This window comes from Oenanthe melanoleuca, chromosome 6 (genome assembly GCF_029582105.1).
Source record: "Oenanthe melanoleuca isolate GR-GAL-2019-014 chromosome 6, OMel1.0, whole genome shotgun sequence".
Taxonomy (NCBI): Eukaryota; Metazoa; Chordata; class Aves; order Passeriformes; family Muscicapidae; genus Oenanthe; species Oenanthe melanoleuca.
The window spans coordinates 10,571,349-10,587,285 of NC_079340.1; the positions used below are offsets into that span (position 1 = coordinate 10,571,349).

At 40.2% G+C, this 15,937-nt stretch overlaps 1 protein-coding gene across 1 annotated transcript in view; it reads right to left on the reverse strand.

Moving 5' to 3' along the window:
- TSPAN14 (tetraspanin 14) overlaps positions 1 to 15,937 on the reverse strand; it is a 34,325-nt gene that overhangs the window by 16,616 nt on the left and 1,772 nt on the right. The window contains exon 2 of the mRNA XM_056495428.1: positions 3,570 to 3,667. Coding sequence (XP_056351403.1) covers positions 3,570 to 3,650 — 81 coding nt within the window. The 5' untranslated portion in view covers positions 3,651 to 3,667. The remainder of the gene's footprint in view (positions 1 to 3,569; positions 3,668 to 15,937) is intronic.

Sequence of the window (15,937 nt, forward strand, 5' to 3'; positions counted from 1 at the left end):
CACTTTAAGCATTACCCATTTATCCATTCTCAATCACACTTGGAATTCCTTTAATTTCTACGACTGTGCTGTCAGAATCACACTAACAAGTGAGAAAACAGGGCTAATTTGTTTCTCAGCTAACTGACTCTTGCAAGACAACTTTAGTACACAAACTGATCATGGGCTGGTCTGTCCCCAGGTCTGATCAGCAGCAATAGGAATTACATGCAGGTTTTGTACACTCTTACAGAGAATACATTTCCCACTCCCTGGATAATCCTGTTTTACACTGCAGCTCCACCCATGCTAGAGCAATCAGCAGCCTGCAGCCCCTTCCTTCCTATCCTTGTCTCTTCGGAGACTCTTCCTCTCAGAGTCAGAAAACCACCTGGTGGTACATTCTCTCCACTTCCTGGCACAGCACTGCTGTTGCAGAAGTTTCTGGAAAACAACATACATAGCAAAAGCCAAGAAAACCTTATACTAACCCAGTCTTCTCTTATTTTTCAAAGAGACAAACTCAATTCTTTTCGAGAACTGAAGAGAATTTTTGCCCTTCATCACCATGTTCAGGACAAAATGCCACATCTATAGGATGAGTGACAAGTTCTGGATTTGTCTCCAAATTTGACACTCCTTAAGAGTCACACACAACTACAGACTTTTAGAAGATAAATTCAGATGATAGTAGCTAAAAGCTATTTTACCCTCTCCTCTCAATTCATGTGAGACAGTGAGTTCATAAGTAACCTAAAAGGCTTTGGCAGAGCACACATGCAATCCTTCACTAAAACAGCCATTGCCCAGCTGAGGTACAATTCTTAGTCTACCAAAAAAAAAAAAAAAAAAAAAAAAAAATCCCTTTCAGCTGGAGGCAAAGCACCGGAGCTTTCACAGAAGAGCTCACTCAATTGCCAGGATGATTCAGAACAGAAAGGTGCCAAAACCAAGCTCTTCACTTGGCATTGTTAGTCTTTAAATTGCACCATGACAAATGAAGTTATTTGACAAAAAAAAAAAAAAAAAAAAGCTTTCAAGCACAAAAACATCCAGCCTTATCTTGCTCTCTGCACTGCTATCTTAATGGCTGCAAGTACTGCCTTATCACCTCTCATTAACAAGAGTGTACTTGGACAAGCTAAGTCTTTTGAGCATGCTTAAAAAGCAAGATGGAAACAAAGAAACTGCACATCAAAATCATGCCTAGGCAGAGCCTTCCTATGGCCTCCATTCTCTTTCTTAGAAGAATAGAGAAGTGGTATTACAAGCCAGCAGTCCACAACTAAAAGCCAGAACTTTCTATCCCCAAGTCACTCACCTGAAAAAAAAGATTTACAGATTCCTGAAGGATCTTTACACTGAGCTTGCCATTATTAGTCATATTCATCCTCTTGAGTTCAATATTTTGTAACAATCTAAGTGAACTGTATTTGAAGCACGACACAAACTGCAGTAACCACTCAGTGAGGAGTTTAAAAACTCTGAGAATTACTGCATCACCACGCTTTAAAGATTACACAGTCAATGATACCTTTAGAGCTACAATTGGAAAGTCAACACTTACCTTTAATAAGTATGACAGAAGAACAAATTCAACTAGTTACATGTATATTACCTGGTTTGTCCATAAACTGTCCTGAGCTGAAACACAGGAAAGCTCTAACAGCTTATATGGGCAAAAGGTCCTCTGACATCTAGCTAAATCCAATCTTCATCCACCTCTAGAGCAGCCATGCTCCCTAACAAATGCTCACAAACAAGCTCTCAGAAGCACCTGTCCTGCAATCCAAGGAAGATTAATCAAAACTAGCATTCCCTCCTTAAATGCTGCTTGTGAGTTATGGTTACATTTCCACCTCTGGTTTCATAGCTCTTCAGCTTCACAAATGGTGAATTTGTAGTCACCTCAGTCAGTAGGATTCCACAAACTCCTGAATCCTTGTGTCAGCTAAATGATTCATGGATTGCCTATAGGGGTGTCTCTCCTCAACATTTACATAGCTTGTTCTACAACTAAAGGTGCCAAAAATCTTATCAAAAGAGCTGTAGCTGTACATCATTTACCAGGTCAGCCGGATAAAGTCAGCAGAAGCATCAGACCCTTTTGTTGAGGAAGATACCAAGAATACAGGTACCTGTTCAGAAAGCTAATTCCTCCAGCCAACAGATCAGCTGAAACACACAGGTTGTATTATGAATTCTCCTCAATGTTTTGGCATCTCTTTAAAAGTTTCTCTTTAAAGAACAGAAATATCTTTAGATCTTCACCACTCATCTCAAGAGAATACAGTTTTTAAAAGGTGAAAAAAATTTAATGACTGCAGAGAAGAAAAAAGATACAAAATTGATTCCTGTGAAAAAACAGAGGCAAACTCTTGACAATCTTTTCCCATTACAATGAAGACAAAAAAATTTCAGCTTTTTAAAAGGTTGTCAGAAACAGTCAGTCATAGACCCCACTTCCTGACACTCTAGAAACTAGAAACCATGAACTGCTGAAGAGCATCCACATAGCTATGAAGGGATTTCTCTGAAAACCAGAACAGTTTGGAAAATATCACTTCTCACTGTGCCACACTTCACTACAGGTACATGGGAATTGTACAATAGAGAAGAAAAGGAACTGCAGAGCTGGTGGTTTGTTAAGCACAATTTTTGACCTCCTGAAGGCGTCCTCAATTGTGACACAGAAAATATCATCAGTAATGAACACTTCCACTATGCATGCCCCGGTATCCACAAAAGGATAACTCTACTGTGGCTTAATGCTACAGTATCATCTTAGAGCACTGCACTAGTAAACAAAAGGTGGTGACAGTAGCAAAAAGTTCTGTGGTTTTCTGCAACTTTACTGCTAGCACGGGACAAGTCACTGTATCTGCACTTTTCCAGGACTACTCACGCCTTTCCATGACCACAGTTCCTAGGACTTCAGGTGCAAACTCTTAACATTTGGCCTGAAAGTTCCAAAAGGAATTATTGCATTTATCTGAATTGCTTCCTCCTCTTCCCCTCAAAGACATTTTAATTCTTTCTAGTGCAACACTATGCATTAACCTTTAAAGGGCCTTCTTTTCCAAAGCAGGTGCTTCATTAACCATCATACATATCTAAAACCATTCATTTATTATTGTACCTGTTCACACCCAAACAAACATTATAGGCAGGTTAGTCCATAGCTAAGCATTTCAAGACTGTATCAGACAATTCAGCTGCCCATAGAGCGTGACATGTGCTGCCAGCTGTTGACACATCTGAGGCAGCTCCTTTCTTCTCTTATTCAGAGTGTATTTACAGCTACACCACCCAACAGAGATCAAAGATGATCTGAAAGGAAACATTATAAGAGGGTTCTTTTAACAGGGAAGCAACTTAACATGGATAATATGGACACCGAGTCCTCACACTTTCAAGAATAATTAATTTCTCATATGGGATAAACTTCAATGACAAAACACCTGGGGTACACTATACATCAGCTTCCTGCTTTCAGGCAACTATTTCAGCTTGTTCTCTTGAACAGAGTAATGAAGTCAATAAAACTTAGCTATGCCTAAACTCTTTCAGCCCCAAAACTTTGTACTCACCCAAAAGACAATGTTGTAGCTGAAGAGCAAGTATTTGTACCAACAGCTGACTTCTGCATTAGAATATCGGTAATAGTGCATCTTCCACAGCACAGCGTCTGCACAGGAGAAAAAGAATAACGGGATTAGGCAAAGATTTCATGAATTAAGGGTTTTTTCCAGATATCTCTCACTCTGTTGAGAAAGGGAGTACCAGAGGTATTTTCAAAGCCAGCTCAAACTTCCACTGACCCTATACTTCCTTTCAGTATCAGTTGCTTAATAATCTTATCTTTAAGCACCCTAATGTTTTATCTGGGCAGGCACACCCACAAAGGAAACTCACTCTACAGTTAGTTTAGGAAGATCTGCATCAGCAAGTTGATACTCATCTGCCCTCTCACTCTTTCAAAACCATTTTACTTCTGCAGATGGCTGCTTGGAGTTATCCACAAACCCTGTGGATTGCACGTCCAGCAATCCAGCTAGCAGGATATCCAAAGTGGTTACCTGGAATCACTCAGTATCTATAGATGTGTCAAATATAAAAGGTAGTTGTACCCAACTATTCCATATTTGTGTGTTCCTTTACCAGATCATCTCCTGTAAGAGGCTTTATTCTCAAGAACCAAAGTCCCACCATTTAAAACCCATGTGCTCTGAGGAGTTTGGTTTGCTTCCTTAAACACACTAGAGAGATAAGGTTCAACCACAGCTCTTGCTCAAGTATTTCAGAGAACTACAGCTGCTCAGAGAATCATAACTAAACCACCTCTGCAGAAATGCCATGCAAAGAAAAACAGAGAAACTGTAAATTCACAGCAGGAGTGAGCACTTGCACAGCCCTCACATTCTGGACAGCTGAGTGCTGCCTAAGACAGATAAGCAGCATTTCAATCTTCCACTTCCTTGAGGTAAATGTCAGGGAAACATTTGCAAAGGCAAGGAAACAAGAATGCAGAACTTTCAAATACCTCCTAACGAAGAAAATCTACTGTGCCAGCCTGGTCATTCACAGACAGCATGCAAAAACCAAGCCTACCCAGTAAAGTCTGAAACCCAGACCATGGAACGGACAACTGGCCTGCACCACATCCACAGCTACGAGAAGGTAAACTTGGGTTCCTGGGGTTGTTTGTTTTTGGGGTTTTCTTCCTAGAAAGGAATCTGCACCCAAGTATAAAAAACACTCCCACTTACAGAAGAAACAGAAGTTAGCTTTGAGAATCCCATCCAATACAGACTAGAGTGTGAATTAATACTTGAGCTTGGTATTTCTAGAGTACAGATGTCAATTTCCATATAATTTGAACCAAACACTGAAGTTTTCTTCCTTCACCTTATAACTTCTGATGCACACAATCCATTTATAGCAAAAAATATTCAACTTTTGTTAAAGCAAAGGAAATTGCACTTTATGGCAATATAGGCAGTGACTGGAAAGGACCTTCCTACATGTAGCCCAGTCGTAGCACATAAAATGAGTTTTGTAATTTAGTTACTGACCTTCACAATCCATCCAGTGTAACAGACAAAATATAGGAACCTTTACACCTGTTATCAATCATAGCAAAGAACTCTTGCTTAAGCACCACTCTCCTGCTTATCTAAGTTCACAACTGAGTGAATACAAGAGAAGGAACAAAGTTTGGTTTTCCCAACTCGATTTCAGTTTCTAGCTCTAAATTATAATTTATATTTAAACAATCAATATGCATACACTTGTCCAAGTCAGTCAGTCTGATGTGCCTGGGCAAGAGAGGAAAGAGGGTACAAGAACAGAATCCCACAAGTCTGAGCAGAGTCCAAGACTTCATTTGCATGAGTGTAACCCCATTTTACAGCAATACACAGGCTGCCAGTGCAAATGTATTCTCCAGATGCAGACACACTGAGGCCTCCATCACTGTTCTGCCTCCTCCTTGTGAAAATCAGGAACCTGGTAAAAGACAGAAGCAGCAACTGCAAAATGCACATAAGGAGCACTGGCAGCTACATCTACAAAAGAGAAAGCAGTAGATTGCATTTAGCTAGCACATCATTAAACTTCACAAAAATGAGGTTTTTCTGGACAAAGAGGCTTAAAATAACCTCAGGCAAAAAGGCAAGCAAATAATTTCAGGACTTAAAATACAAACATCATCTGAAGACTTACTTTTTGTTAGCTTACCCTCCCTGGCATTGGACTTATATTCAACTGTTCAGCCCCAGCTTCACTGAAACTATTCACAGGAATAAGAGCATTAAAAATACCCTTATTGGTAAGCTCTACTCACCACCTACCTCGCTGTTTTGACCACCAGCTTGAAAGACATTTCTCCACACTTCAAACAACTACAGTCAATACCAATCACAGTATTTTAGCAGAATGAAAAAGCATTTTTTCAACATACACATTTCTAAATGCCCAGAAATGATGGAGGGGTGTATTACCAGTATTAGCAAGAAGCTGTTCTGTAACAGTACACAGCTTCTCAGATATTAGCTTCCAAAACACCTGCCTATCTTAAGAGCTGATCTGGCTCGCTCTGTGCTTACCTTCATCAGAATTCTTTTGGTGGTTCTTGACAGACCACTGAACACTGTATGACTGGTATGGGAGTAGCATAATAAATCTGAGGTACAGGTATGTGATTTTTTTCCCCCTAACACTACAAACAAATGAAGCAGTCCACTCAAGACAATATAGCCACTTTCCCTGAGTTTTTACTAAAAGCAGTCATGTTTCCTAACACAGAGGGCATCTGTTACCAGTCTAGAAATCTGCTTGTCAGTAATTCCCTTCGTTCACAGCACAGGCTGCATAGCTATGGTTAGGCAATGCTAAAAACACTTGGAAGATTAAAGCAGTATGTGGGTAGCACAGACTAATAACATTCTCTACTGTGTTTCAGACAAAGCAAGTCACATTGTGTCAGATGACAGCAATCACCTACTCACAGCAACAGGAATTTCTAAAAATTAGATACAGAGCACTGCTGCTTTGGTTGAATATAATTTTGTCTTGGTGTTTACAGCTTTAGTGAGAAGGGAAAAATGTAGTCATTCATCAAGAGGCTACTGCCATTTCCAAAGCTTTTCCACACCCACAATTGCACTCTTACCTTCAAAATGCTACAGCTAGTGATATTCCTAATGCATATTCCTAACTCTCATAAATAGATGATGTGATCTTCAACTAATCTAATGTAGATGTGCAGAGAAATCCTCATGGATAAGATGTCAAGTGTAGAACAACTGAAACAACATCAGTTTCTAGACCTAGGTCCAAAAACTCTTTTAATCCTGCAGAGACAGGATTGTACTTTACACAGCAGACCTAAGCCACACTGAAGTTCCAACTGCCACCATATAGAGCCCTGATCCCCTTCCCTGCCCCTCTAAAACCCAGAACCATTAATCAACCTTCCCAGTAGAGCAAACAGCCACACAGCAAACCACTAGCAAATCTTCAGATCAATCCTGTAATCTTATACCACACATCAAGAAGTAAACAGTTTTAAGCCTTCCAGTCTACCTCACCCAGAGCACATAGAAATGCCAGTGTGGGGGCAGTCAGGAGGGTGGCAGAACAAGGATGGGAAAGCAAATGCAGTGGCAGATTGAGTGTGCCCATGGAAACACAGCACCCCTCCAGTGCCAGCCTAAACCAGCAGCACACCTGAATCCAACACACTGAAACAGATGAAGCTGGGGGAACAGGGACACATCTGAGGCAAGAAAGAAAAAAAAAAAAAGTCATTTGCCAAGCTGTTGGCTTCTCCACCACTGCTCATCAATACAAAGCATTCCATCTATGTGAAGCTGGTGAAGCAAATGGACAAAGAAGAACATGCTGAGGAGCAAGGATTTTTAAAATACAGCAAGAGATGTATTTTGGTCTATGACTTTTTTTGATATGACTCAATTCCATTCCATCAAGACCAAATCTATATCAAAAAACATCAGCTCATTCAAGACATAGTGCCATTAGAAACAATTGTCGTTCTTTGAAGGTGCTGAATCATTAGGGGGTTTTGTGAAGGTAAAAGGCAGCCTAATCCCTGACCAGCCAAAATTCAGAAATATTCTTAGGACCTTCTAAGAGGCACCTACAGACTGCTCTTTCCACATCCTAGACAGAAGCTGACCACCAGAGGGGTTCAGAACAGTATCTGGGTGCTGGCCATCAAATTTTCACATGGAAGGGCTGAGCTGGTACAGCAAAAAGGCAAGATAAACTGACAGGATTTGATGCTCTTACAGGCTAATCTGCTCCTGGAAACAGACAGTAGTCTTGCTGATGACTCAGGAACTCCAAGCAAGCATGTGTCATTTTGCAATTTTGTCTCCAAGGAGCTCAGACTAGGGCCTCAAAAAGAGCAGACAAGCTCCTCTTAAGGAATACAAGCACAATTTTAGTTCTGCTGCAGTTCAGATGAGCAGAGAAACATTTGTTCGTTCTTAGAAGAAACGTGAGGATTAATCAACAAAAGGGTATTTTTTTAATCTGAAAGGCTTATGGTGAAAGACAGATATTATTAATACCTGTTTCACCAGAAAATAATGGCAAATAACAAAACTCAGAACTAAATGGAAAATGTGGCCAAAGCCAGACAGAATTCTTAAGACATCATTTTTTGGGACCTTTATTTTGTACTGAGCTGAAGACTCAAAGCATATTTCAAGCAGAAGTTGCTCCACTGTAAGCACTAAAAAACAATCCTCAGAGAACAAATCCCCAGGCTGTTGGGAAGGGTTTCAATGTTTCAGTGACCAGGGTTTATTCTATTACTGCATCACAAACTACAGCTTAAGAAAACTTGTCAGAAACATACACCAGCCTTTCCAAACCCCAAGCAAGGAACCCATAATTCAAAAAAGCTCCACTCCAGGTCTCTGTACCTCACACTCATTATGCTGCACTTTCAGCCAAGCCATTACTTCTATGTCAATGAAGGAGTTGCATCCAAAACACCATGTAAGTGCCTGGAACTCAGTCACAAAGTGGACACTCTATTTTTGGGAATAAGCTACATGACCATCAAGAAGCTCTTCTGAGCTCCCCACTTGACTAACCTCACCAATCCTTTGGCATAAATGTTCTACACTGCACAACTGTAATTCAAGGAGCCATTCAAGCTATGATTTATGGAATATTTTCAGCTCTAGCTGATTTCTTAAACTAACAGAACTAAAGAAGTTTAAAAGGCAAGCAATACTGCTCCCAAAGCAATTCAAAAGCTGTAACAGAGGACAACAGCAGTTCTATCAATTTCACTTGTCACTGTTCTTCATACAGAAGCTACAAAAGATACAGTTGGCTGGCCTTACTTCCATGTGAAGTAGTATTTATTCCTACTCAGCAACAAAAAGCTACTATTAATAATAAAAAAGAAAAAAAAAAAAATCACAAAAATAAGAAGTTCCAAAGATTCCATATTTTCATTTGTACAAACTGATCACAATGCCAGTCAATGACACTGTACAATGGAAGTCTTGACAATGTCAATACAAACTACAAATACTTTTAGTTACTGACATCGAGGAGAGGCACGACTCAATCATCCACAGAATTTTCCTGTATTGTGGAAATTTAGTATAATACCTCAGGTTCATTGAAGTAGTAACTGAACAGATAAGGCAGTTTCTGCTTCAACATACAGAGGTGCTTGACCAAGGTATCAACTAAAAGGCAAGGATATCTTATCTAGACCAAGGAAAATCTGCTCAAAGTGGCTGACTGCAAATAAAGCACATACTCCACATTCTGACTTAATGCAAGAGATGGCACAGGGAACAGTGAGAAAAGGAAAAGTTACATGTAGACACCTAAAAGCCAGCAATTTTCCAAACATAAGGAGAACACAGTAGAAGAGAGATGGATCCTATTGTGAGATATCCATCCCTTTACTAATATTTAAGAAATACAGAGAAGAGCAGGAACATAGGATGTAGGCCTTCACTGACCTTATCCTCAAAAGCACTATTGGATAAATCTCTGGAGTTAAAACCCAGCTGGATCACACCAAAGTGAGTGACAGCAATACTAGATACTATCATTACAGTTCAATAGATGCCTCATTAACATCTTAGAAAAGTTGAGTAAAATATTTCATGTCTATGGAAACTTTCTTTAATAAAGCTATTGACCAGTTTCACCTGAACAGGACCCTGTCTGTGCTGCAATTTACTCATTATACACAACAAGTCATGCTTTCCTTTTACTTCACAGCAACTTCAGGTATTGGGAAACACAGAAGCCAGTTAGTCATTCTGAGCAGGAATTTATCCACCCCAGGGTGCAAAACCTGTCAGAACAAGTAACCAGAATAATCTTAGCTGACCCAAACTTCTCAGCTGCTGTCTCCTACCTCTCATGAGAGCAGATACACACCCACTTTCTCTAACATCAACAGTTGTAAGGCAAAACTCAGTCTTAGTTTAAAAAAAGCATGTAATACGATTTTTTTTTCCTTCTAACCAAAGGTTTTGGAAGCCTTACAAAGAAAATACCTTATCTGAGAAGCCAGAACTTCCAGTTTGGGGAATATTTTTACTTCTATTTAGTAATCCACCAGTAACATAACCTGTTTTATACACTTTGCCTGCTCCCTCCCATCCCTCCACACAGAACAAAAGGTTTCAAGAACAAGAATGGGTCCCTCCATTTCCTATACCACCTCATATCATAAAAGAGACAGGAAGCCACCAACTTTCTTTGCTGACAAATACACTCTCACTTCAGAGAACATCCTAAACTTTATACATATTATGACTTTTCTCCACTTCCAGGAATGTCACTTGCTCAGTCTCAAGTTATAAGAATATACCTTCATTTTCTCTTTTCATAAGAAAAAGCCCCTGAGAAACTGATTACAGCAATATGCAACAAACAAGTGATGAGCATATAATTTGCTTTGGGTTTTGTGGTTTGCTTTCTTAAAAATGTTCCTTGCCTTGGATATAAAGGGCAGTCTGTCTACATCCACACCATATTTCTTAGCCTTCCCACTGAACATTACTATATATTAATTTATATATATACATATATAATAAAATAGATATTTATTTTAACAGTTTAAATCAAATCAAGGTATTTCTTGGTTAAAAAAAAATTAAAATTTCAGGGTTGAAATCTGATCTCCAATAACGAGCATGCTAATAAATAACCACAATATCTGGATAATATTAGTTACATTAACCACTTGTTCTGTTTAAACAATGCTGACTTCATGTCACAGAAACAAGATGTGGAATTCAATCCATAAAACCCCTTTTTTTTCTGCTTTCATACCCCAATTAAAAGGGTCTATGCTTTCAACACCAAGGAACACTCATTTCAAATGAGGTACCAGCGAATGCTACATTTTGGGGAAAGTCATGGAGGGTTTGGGGACAGTGCTCTCAAAGCTTTCCTTTGCTGCCCTCGACCTCCAGCAGCTGCATTTATAACACAACCAGGACAGCCTCATTTCACTTGCCAAGGAGGACAATCACCAGTTTACAAGCCACAAGAGAAAATGGCTCTTTGTGGCCACGTAGACAGCTCAACCAGCCTGTAATTCACCTCTTTATCTCCTTTCTGGTATAGAATCATACTCATGAAATATCCAACTAGAAGATAAACCTCCAAGGCAGGACTGGAAAACCTTAAAGATAGGACAAAACATCCTTCACCAATGTCTCACAATCCTAGCCACTGTCAGCTTTTCAGCAGAAAAAATGTCCCAGCCCAAATACACAGAAACAAGTTAATGCTTTGGGAATTATAGCAAGCAGGTTTGCAGAGCCCCCTGCACATGCTACCACATCACAGGGAAGATTAAAAAGAAAAAAACCAATGCTGCTTCAGGACAAGCCCATGCTTGAACAGCTCCAGCCCTTCCCCCAAAAGCCAGTGTTCTGGCAGGTCGTGAGAAAGCCTTGACTGTCTCGCCCAAAGTCTCTGTATCCGCCCCTGGGGAAGGAGGAAAAACAGGCTTTCCACCTCTCAAGATGATGCCAAGAACAACACTGTGCCATTTAGAGATCAGGGCAACAAAGGTTGTGAAGGGACACAGCCAGTGCTCCTTCCAACACAAACCTCAGTCTCTGCAACAGCTAATTACACACACGCCAGCAGAATTAGAAGGTGCAGAGCTTAGACACAAACACTTCCTAACCTGTGCCTTCAGTAAAACGAGAAGCATACCTCCTGATGGAAAAACGTGACAACGCAGGAAACTGCCATGTAAATGGGCTGACAGTACAGAGTGACTGGCTACACAAGCAGGCAGCTCAGATAAAACAACACACAGCTGAACTACACCTTCCCTTCTCACCCGCCCCAGCTGGACAGGCTCTTTCAGTTGAACACCCTGTTGTGCAGGAGCAGACCACTGCTATGACCACTTTGCCAAAATATCCTTTGCAAGCTCAGCCTGGTGGACACTTGGCAAAGAAAGCTGCCTTGCTGTCTTCCAACAGCCATCTCACCAACTGCTTTCCAAGAGTCATCTCACTAATTGCCTTCCATTAGCTTCAAGTCAGACAACTTTTTTGATGAACCTTCCTGCTCCGCAGGCTTGCCATGCGGCCAAACTGAAGTAACTTAGTACTCAGGGCAGGGTAGAAAGCTTTGCTGTTTTTACCCTTTATGAGATAACAGCTACACCACTGCAGGCATATTTCACCCCCATGAAGTCCTTCCCTGAGCACCATCTAATAACAAACTGTTGAGGGAAAAGCAATATGCATCAGAAGAATCAGCTCCATACCCTGGCAGTCAGAAGGCTGCTTCACATGAAGACCAAAGTCCAACCTCTCAGGTGCCTCCCTTCAGATCCAAGTTACTTGAGGCTATTCCCTTTATTTTCTATTCCACAAGTTTCTAGATGTCAATGAACATATTTCAGCATCCCATTTTATGTCCCAAAGCAAAAATACACAACTTGCCAAGCTGAACAAATGAGTTTTTTTAAAATACTAAAATTCACAGCTTTCAGCTGCCTCCAAGTACTCTGCTTCATCCTGTAGCCACGAGTGCAGCAACTCAAACACCTGACTTACCTTCAAGTCCATCAATTATTTAAAGCTCCCTTCCAGAGATACTCAAGTATCAATTATTTAGCCACTGAGCAGGAAACAAAAACCATTAAAAGAGGAAAAGAGATTTCTGGAAAGGGCTGTTGAGCCACATGAATATCTGGGGTTGTACACTAACAACCTGCCTGAAACAGAACGAGAATGCCAAAACAAAACAATCCCTAAAGCCAAAAGTTCACATGCACAAAAGCTCAAAAAGTGCCTGAGCCAATTAGTGCCAAAGAGCCCCAATTACATTAAGGAGTTTCAGGATAGGACTTCCCATAGAAGACCTTTATCAGTTTGGTATAAATGCTTATTCTCTAGCCCAGGAGCGTAAAACTCAGAGAAGCTCTTTCCTAAAACCACTGAAGCTCTTCTACAATACCAAGACAACTTTCAACAATGCTTACTACAAAGATCAAAGGGAAGCAGAGCCCTGTGTTTATTACACCCTTACCTTTCCCACTCAGGTTTATGTTGCAGACAGGTAGAGATATAAAAGAAAGGTCTTATAAAATATGGTTTAGGCCCTGCTACTCTAGCTAAGTTAGCAGTAGCTGGTAAGTTCCCGTAAGAACATCAGAGGAATTAAAAGTCAGTTAACACAACAACATATTCTGGCAAGAAAAATAAGTTTGCACCTGCATAAACAATAGATTTGTCCCATGAGAATCAGTGAACAAAATATGTAAACTAACCAAAAATAGAGAGATTTGACAGAATACACCCTAGCCATTTACCAACCAATAAACTGAGTATATTGTTAGCCAATTAGGTCTAACACACTTCTGACATTTCCTATAAATATGAGCTTTGTGAATAAAGAATTGGCTATTCTGCATGAAGAAACTGAGTCCTGTCTGCTCTTTGCTGCAACAGGTTTAGATTAAGGGTGAGGACAGGCCTAAGATTTTCAGCTTTTGCACAACTTCCGAAGACAATGACACAAAGAGCTTTTACCCTAGGGAAGAGCAGAAGTTCTTCCACTCACATGTATCATACATAAGCTGTGCTATAATGAAAATGACAAAACACTGTTGCTTGGCCCCCAAAGAGCTGAAGAAAGACAGGAAACACTGAAGCAAAACAAGTGCTGATCCCTCCCCCCTGCCAAACAGGGGCTGAGGCACAGTTTGAACCAAAACAGAAAATAAACTTATTTTTAAACCCAGTTAAGAGCCCTGGGTTTGGATATAGCTCCTATTGTGGCCAGCATATTTTGTTTTCATTTGTTAAAGGCCTTCTGCACAAGTGATAAGAGAACTCACAAGTCAAGCAGAATGGTTCTTCTCTCTGAGGGCTTCAATTCCAAGATTTATGTCAGATTGGCTAAAAGGTTTAGCAAAAGCCTGGCCATTCAAGGCAGCGGTTTCAGCTGCAAACATCTTCCACAGTCAATGTATAAGGATCACTATTTTTGCAGGTGATCTCAACACCTGCACTTTGCTGTTATCCTCACCTGTGACATTCCCAAAATAGAAGAATTTGCCCAACAAGGATTTTTCAGCTGACCATCTGAAAGCAGATTTTATCCAGAATAAAAAAAATAAAAAATCAAATATGAGCTTCAACTATACTTAAATAGTCAAATTATGCATTTAAAATTAAGTCAGAGCTCAGACATTTCAGTCCCTCTCCTTCTTTTTAGATTGCTAAATCAAAATTCAATTCCTGTATTCTTGGGAACATCCAAATTATTACTTTTAAAACCCACACACGTCTAACCTTGATAAGCTTTAGTCTGACATTGTCCTTAACACTTAGGAGATACTTTTGTCTGAGCATGAGCCAAAGGATCAAGGAGAAGGATACTGTTCCTGCCCACTGTGCCAGGGGCTGAAGGCAGCATCAGTAGCTCCACCCAAGCCACCAAGAGCCCAGCTCTGAAAGAGCCAGAGACTTCAGGCCAGACCAGAGAGGAAGACAAAGGACCATCCTCTGGATCTAGAATACAACCTTTGCATCTAGAAATAACTTCTTCTTAATTCCCCTTTAGTAACAGCCTGCATCATCTACTGTTAGAATTTACTTTATCAGACCAAATTCGGCTTGAAGCAAAATGAGAACCACAGCACGTTCATGGATTTTGTGAATTGCAGCTGTCTTAGCCTTAGAAACTCACCACAGGTGGCAAAGTATGAAAGTCTGTTGTACCAAAAAACAGGAAGTTTTGACACAAGAGGCCACAGTGCAAAGCAACATGGCACAGAGAGCTCACAAGTAAAGTGCATCTGAAATCCACAGATTTTTCCATACCCACCCAGGTGAAACTTTTTGTAAAAGCAAAAAAATAAAGGCAGGATCTATGGAACAGTTTTGACAATTGCTCTGTGAACTCCACTTCCCCTCACACCCCAGTGAGAATTCTGAACAAACACAGGGAGATCAAAACAAGAGTTTAATTTATTCACACAGTGCTCAAACTGTGCCACACCTAACCCACAATGAGAAACTTGATAGACTATGAGAATAAATTGTAGAATGAGAATAAATTGTCAGCAGAAAAATTCCTCTTTTTTCCAAACACCCATTTACAGGTAATGGCACACTAGTAGCCACCCACTAAAGGTTCATAAACTAGATTAAAATACCTCTAAGAAAATCAGAGGTCAGCCTCAAAACAGAGCAATCCAATATTCCCCAGTTATTCACTGGAAGCAGACAATAAACTCATTCATCATCCAGATATAACCAAATTCATAAGACACCATGTCAACAATTTTCTTGCTACACCCAAGAGGCAAAAAGTTATGCCTTCAATACCCAGGAAAGCATCCCAACTAAACAGCATCTTAGGGCTCAAAGCAAGGGCTTTTTATGGCTGTTTCATTAAGTATTACAAGGCCTAACGCTAGTAAAAGGCAGCCCAGAACACACCCCTTGCAGTCCTGTTAGGTATGTTACCCATGTGAAGGCTCTGCACAGACATTGATACTAAAAGATCACACTTTTTCTTTCTTTTCTGCCACCCTCCCGCTCCCCACAAGGAGGCAGGAAGGACAGGAAAGAGCTCTTAAACGGGAAACAATATGATTAGTTTGTCCACAATGCACTGAATGTCAGGCAAAGCCTGTGCCCAGAAACATGAACAAGACTTAAGTGAGTTTTCTTCTGATTTGGGGACTGGAGATAATGCTTCAACACAAAGGAAGCTAACTCGATCAACTTACACTTAAAGAAAAAAAAAAAAAAGAAAAAAAAAAGAAAAAAAATCAATCAATCAATCACACGGAGCACATATCACCCAGCTTCCCATAACTGCAATTTAGACCTAGACTGCACCTTCAGCAAGTCCACCTGGGAACAACATCAACAAATACAAAACAAAATGCCAGCTGTGT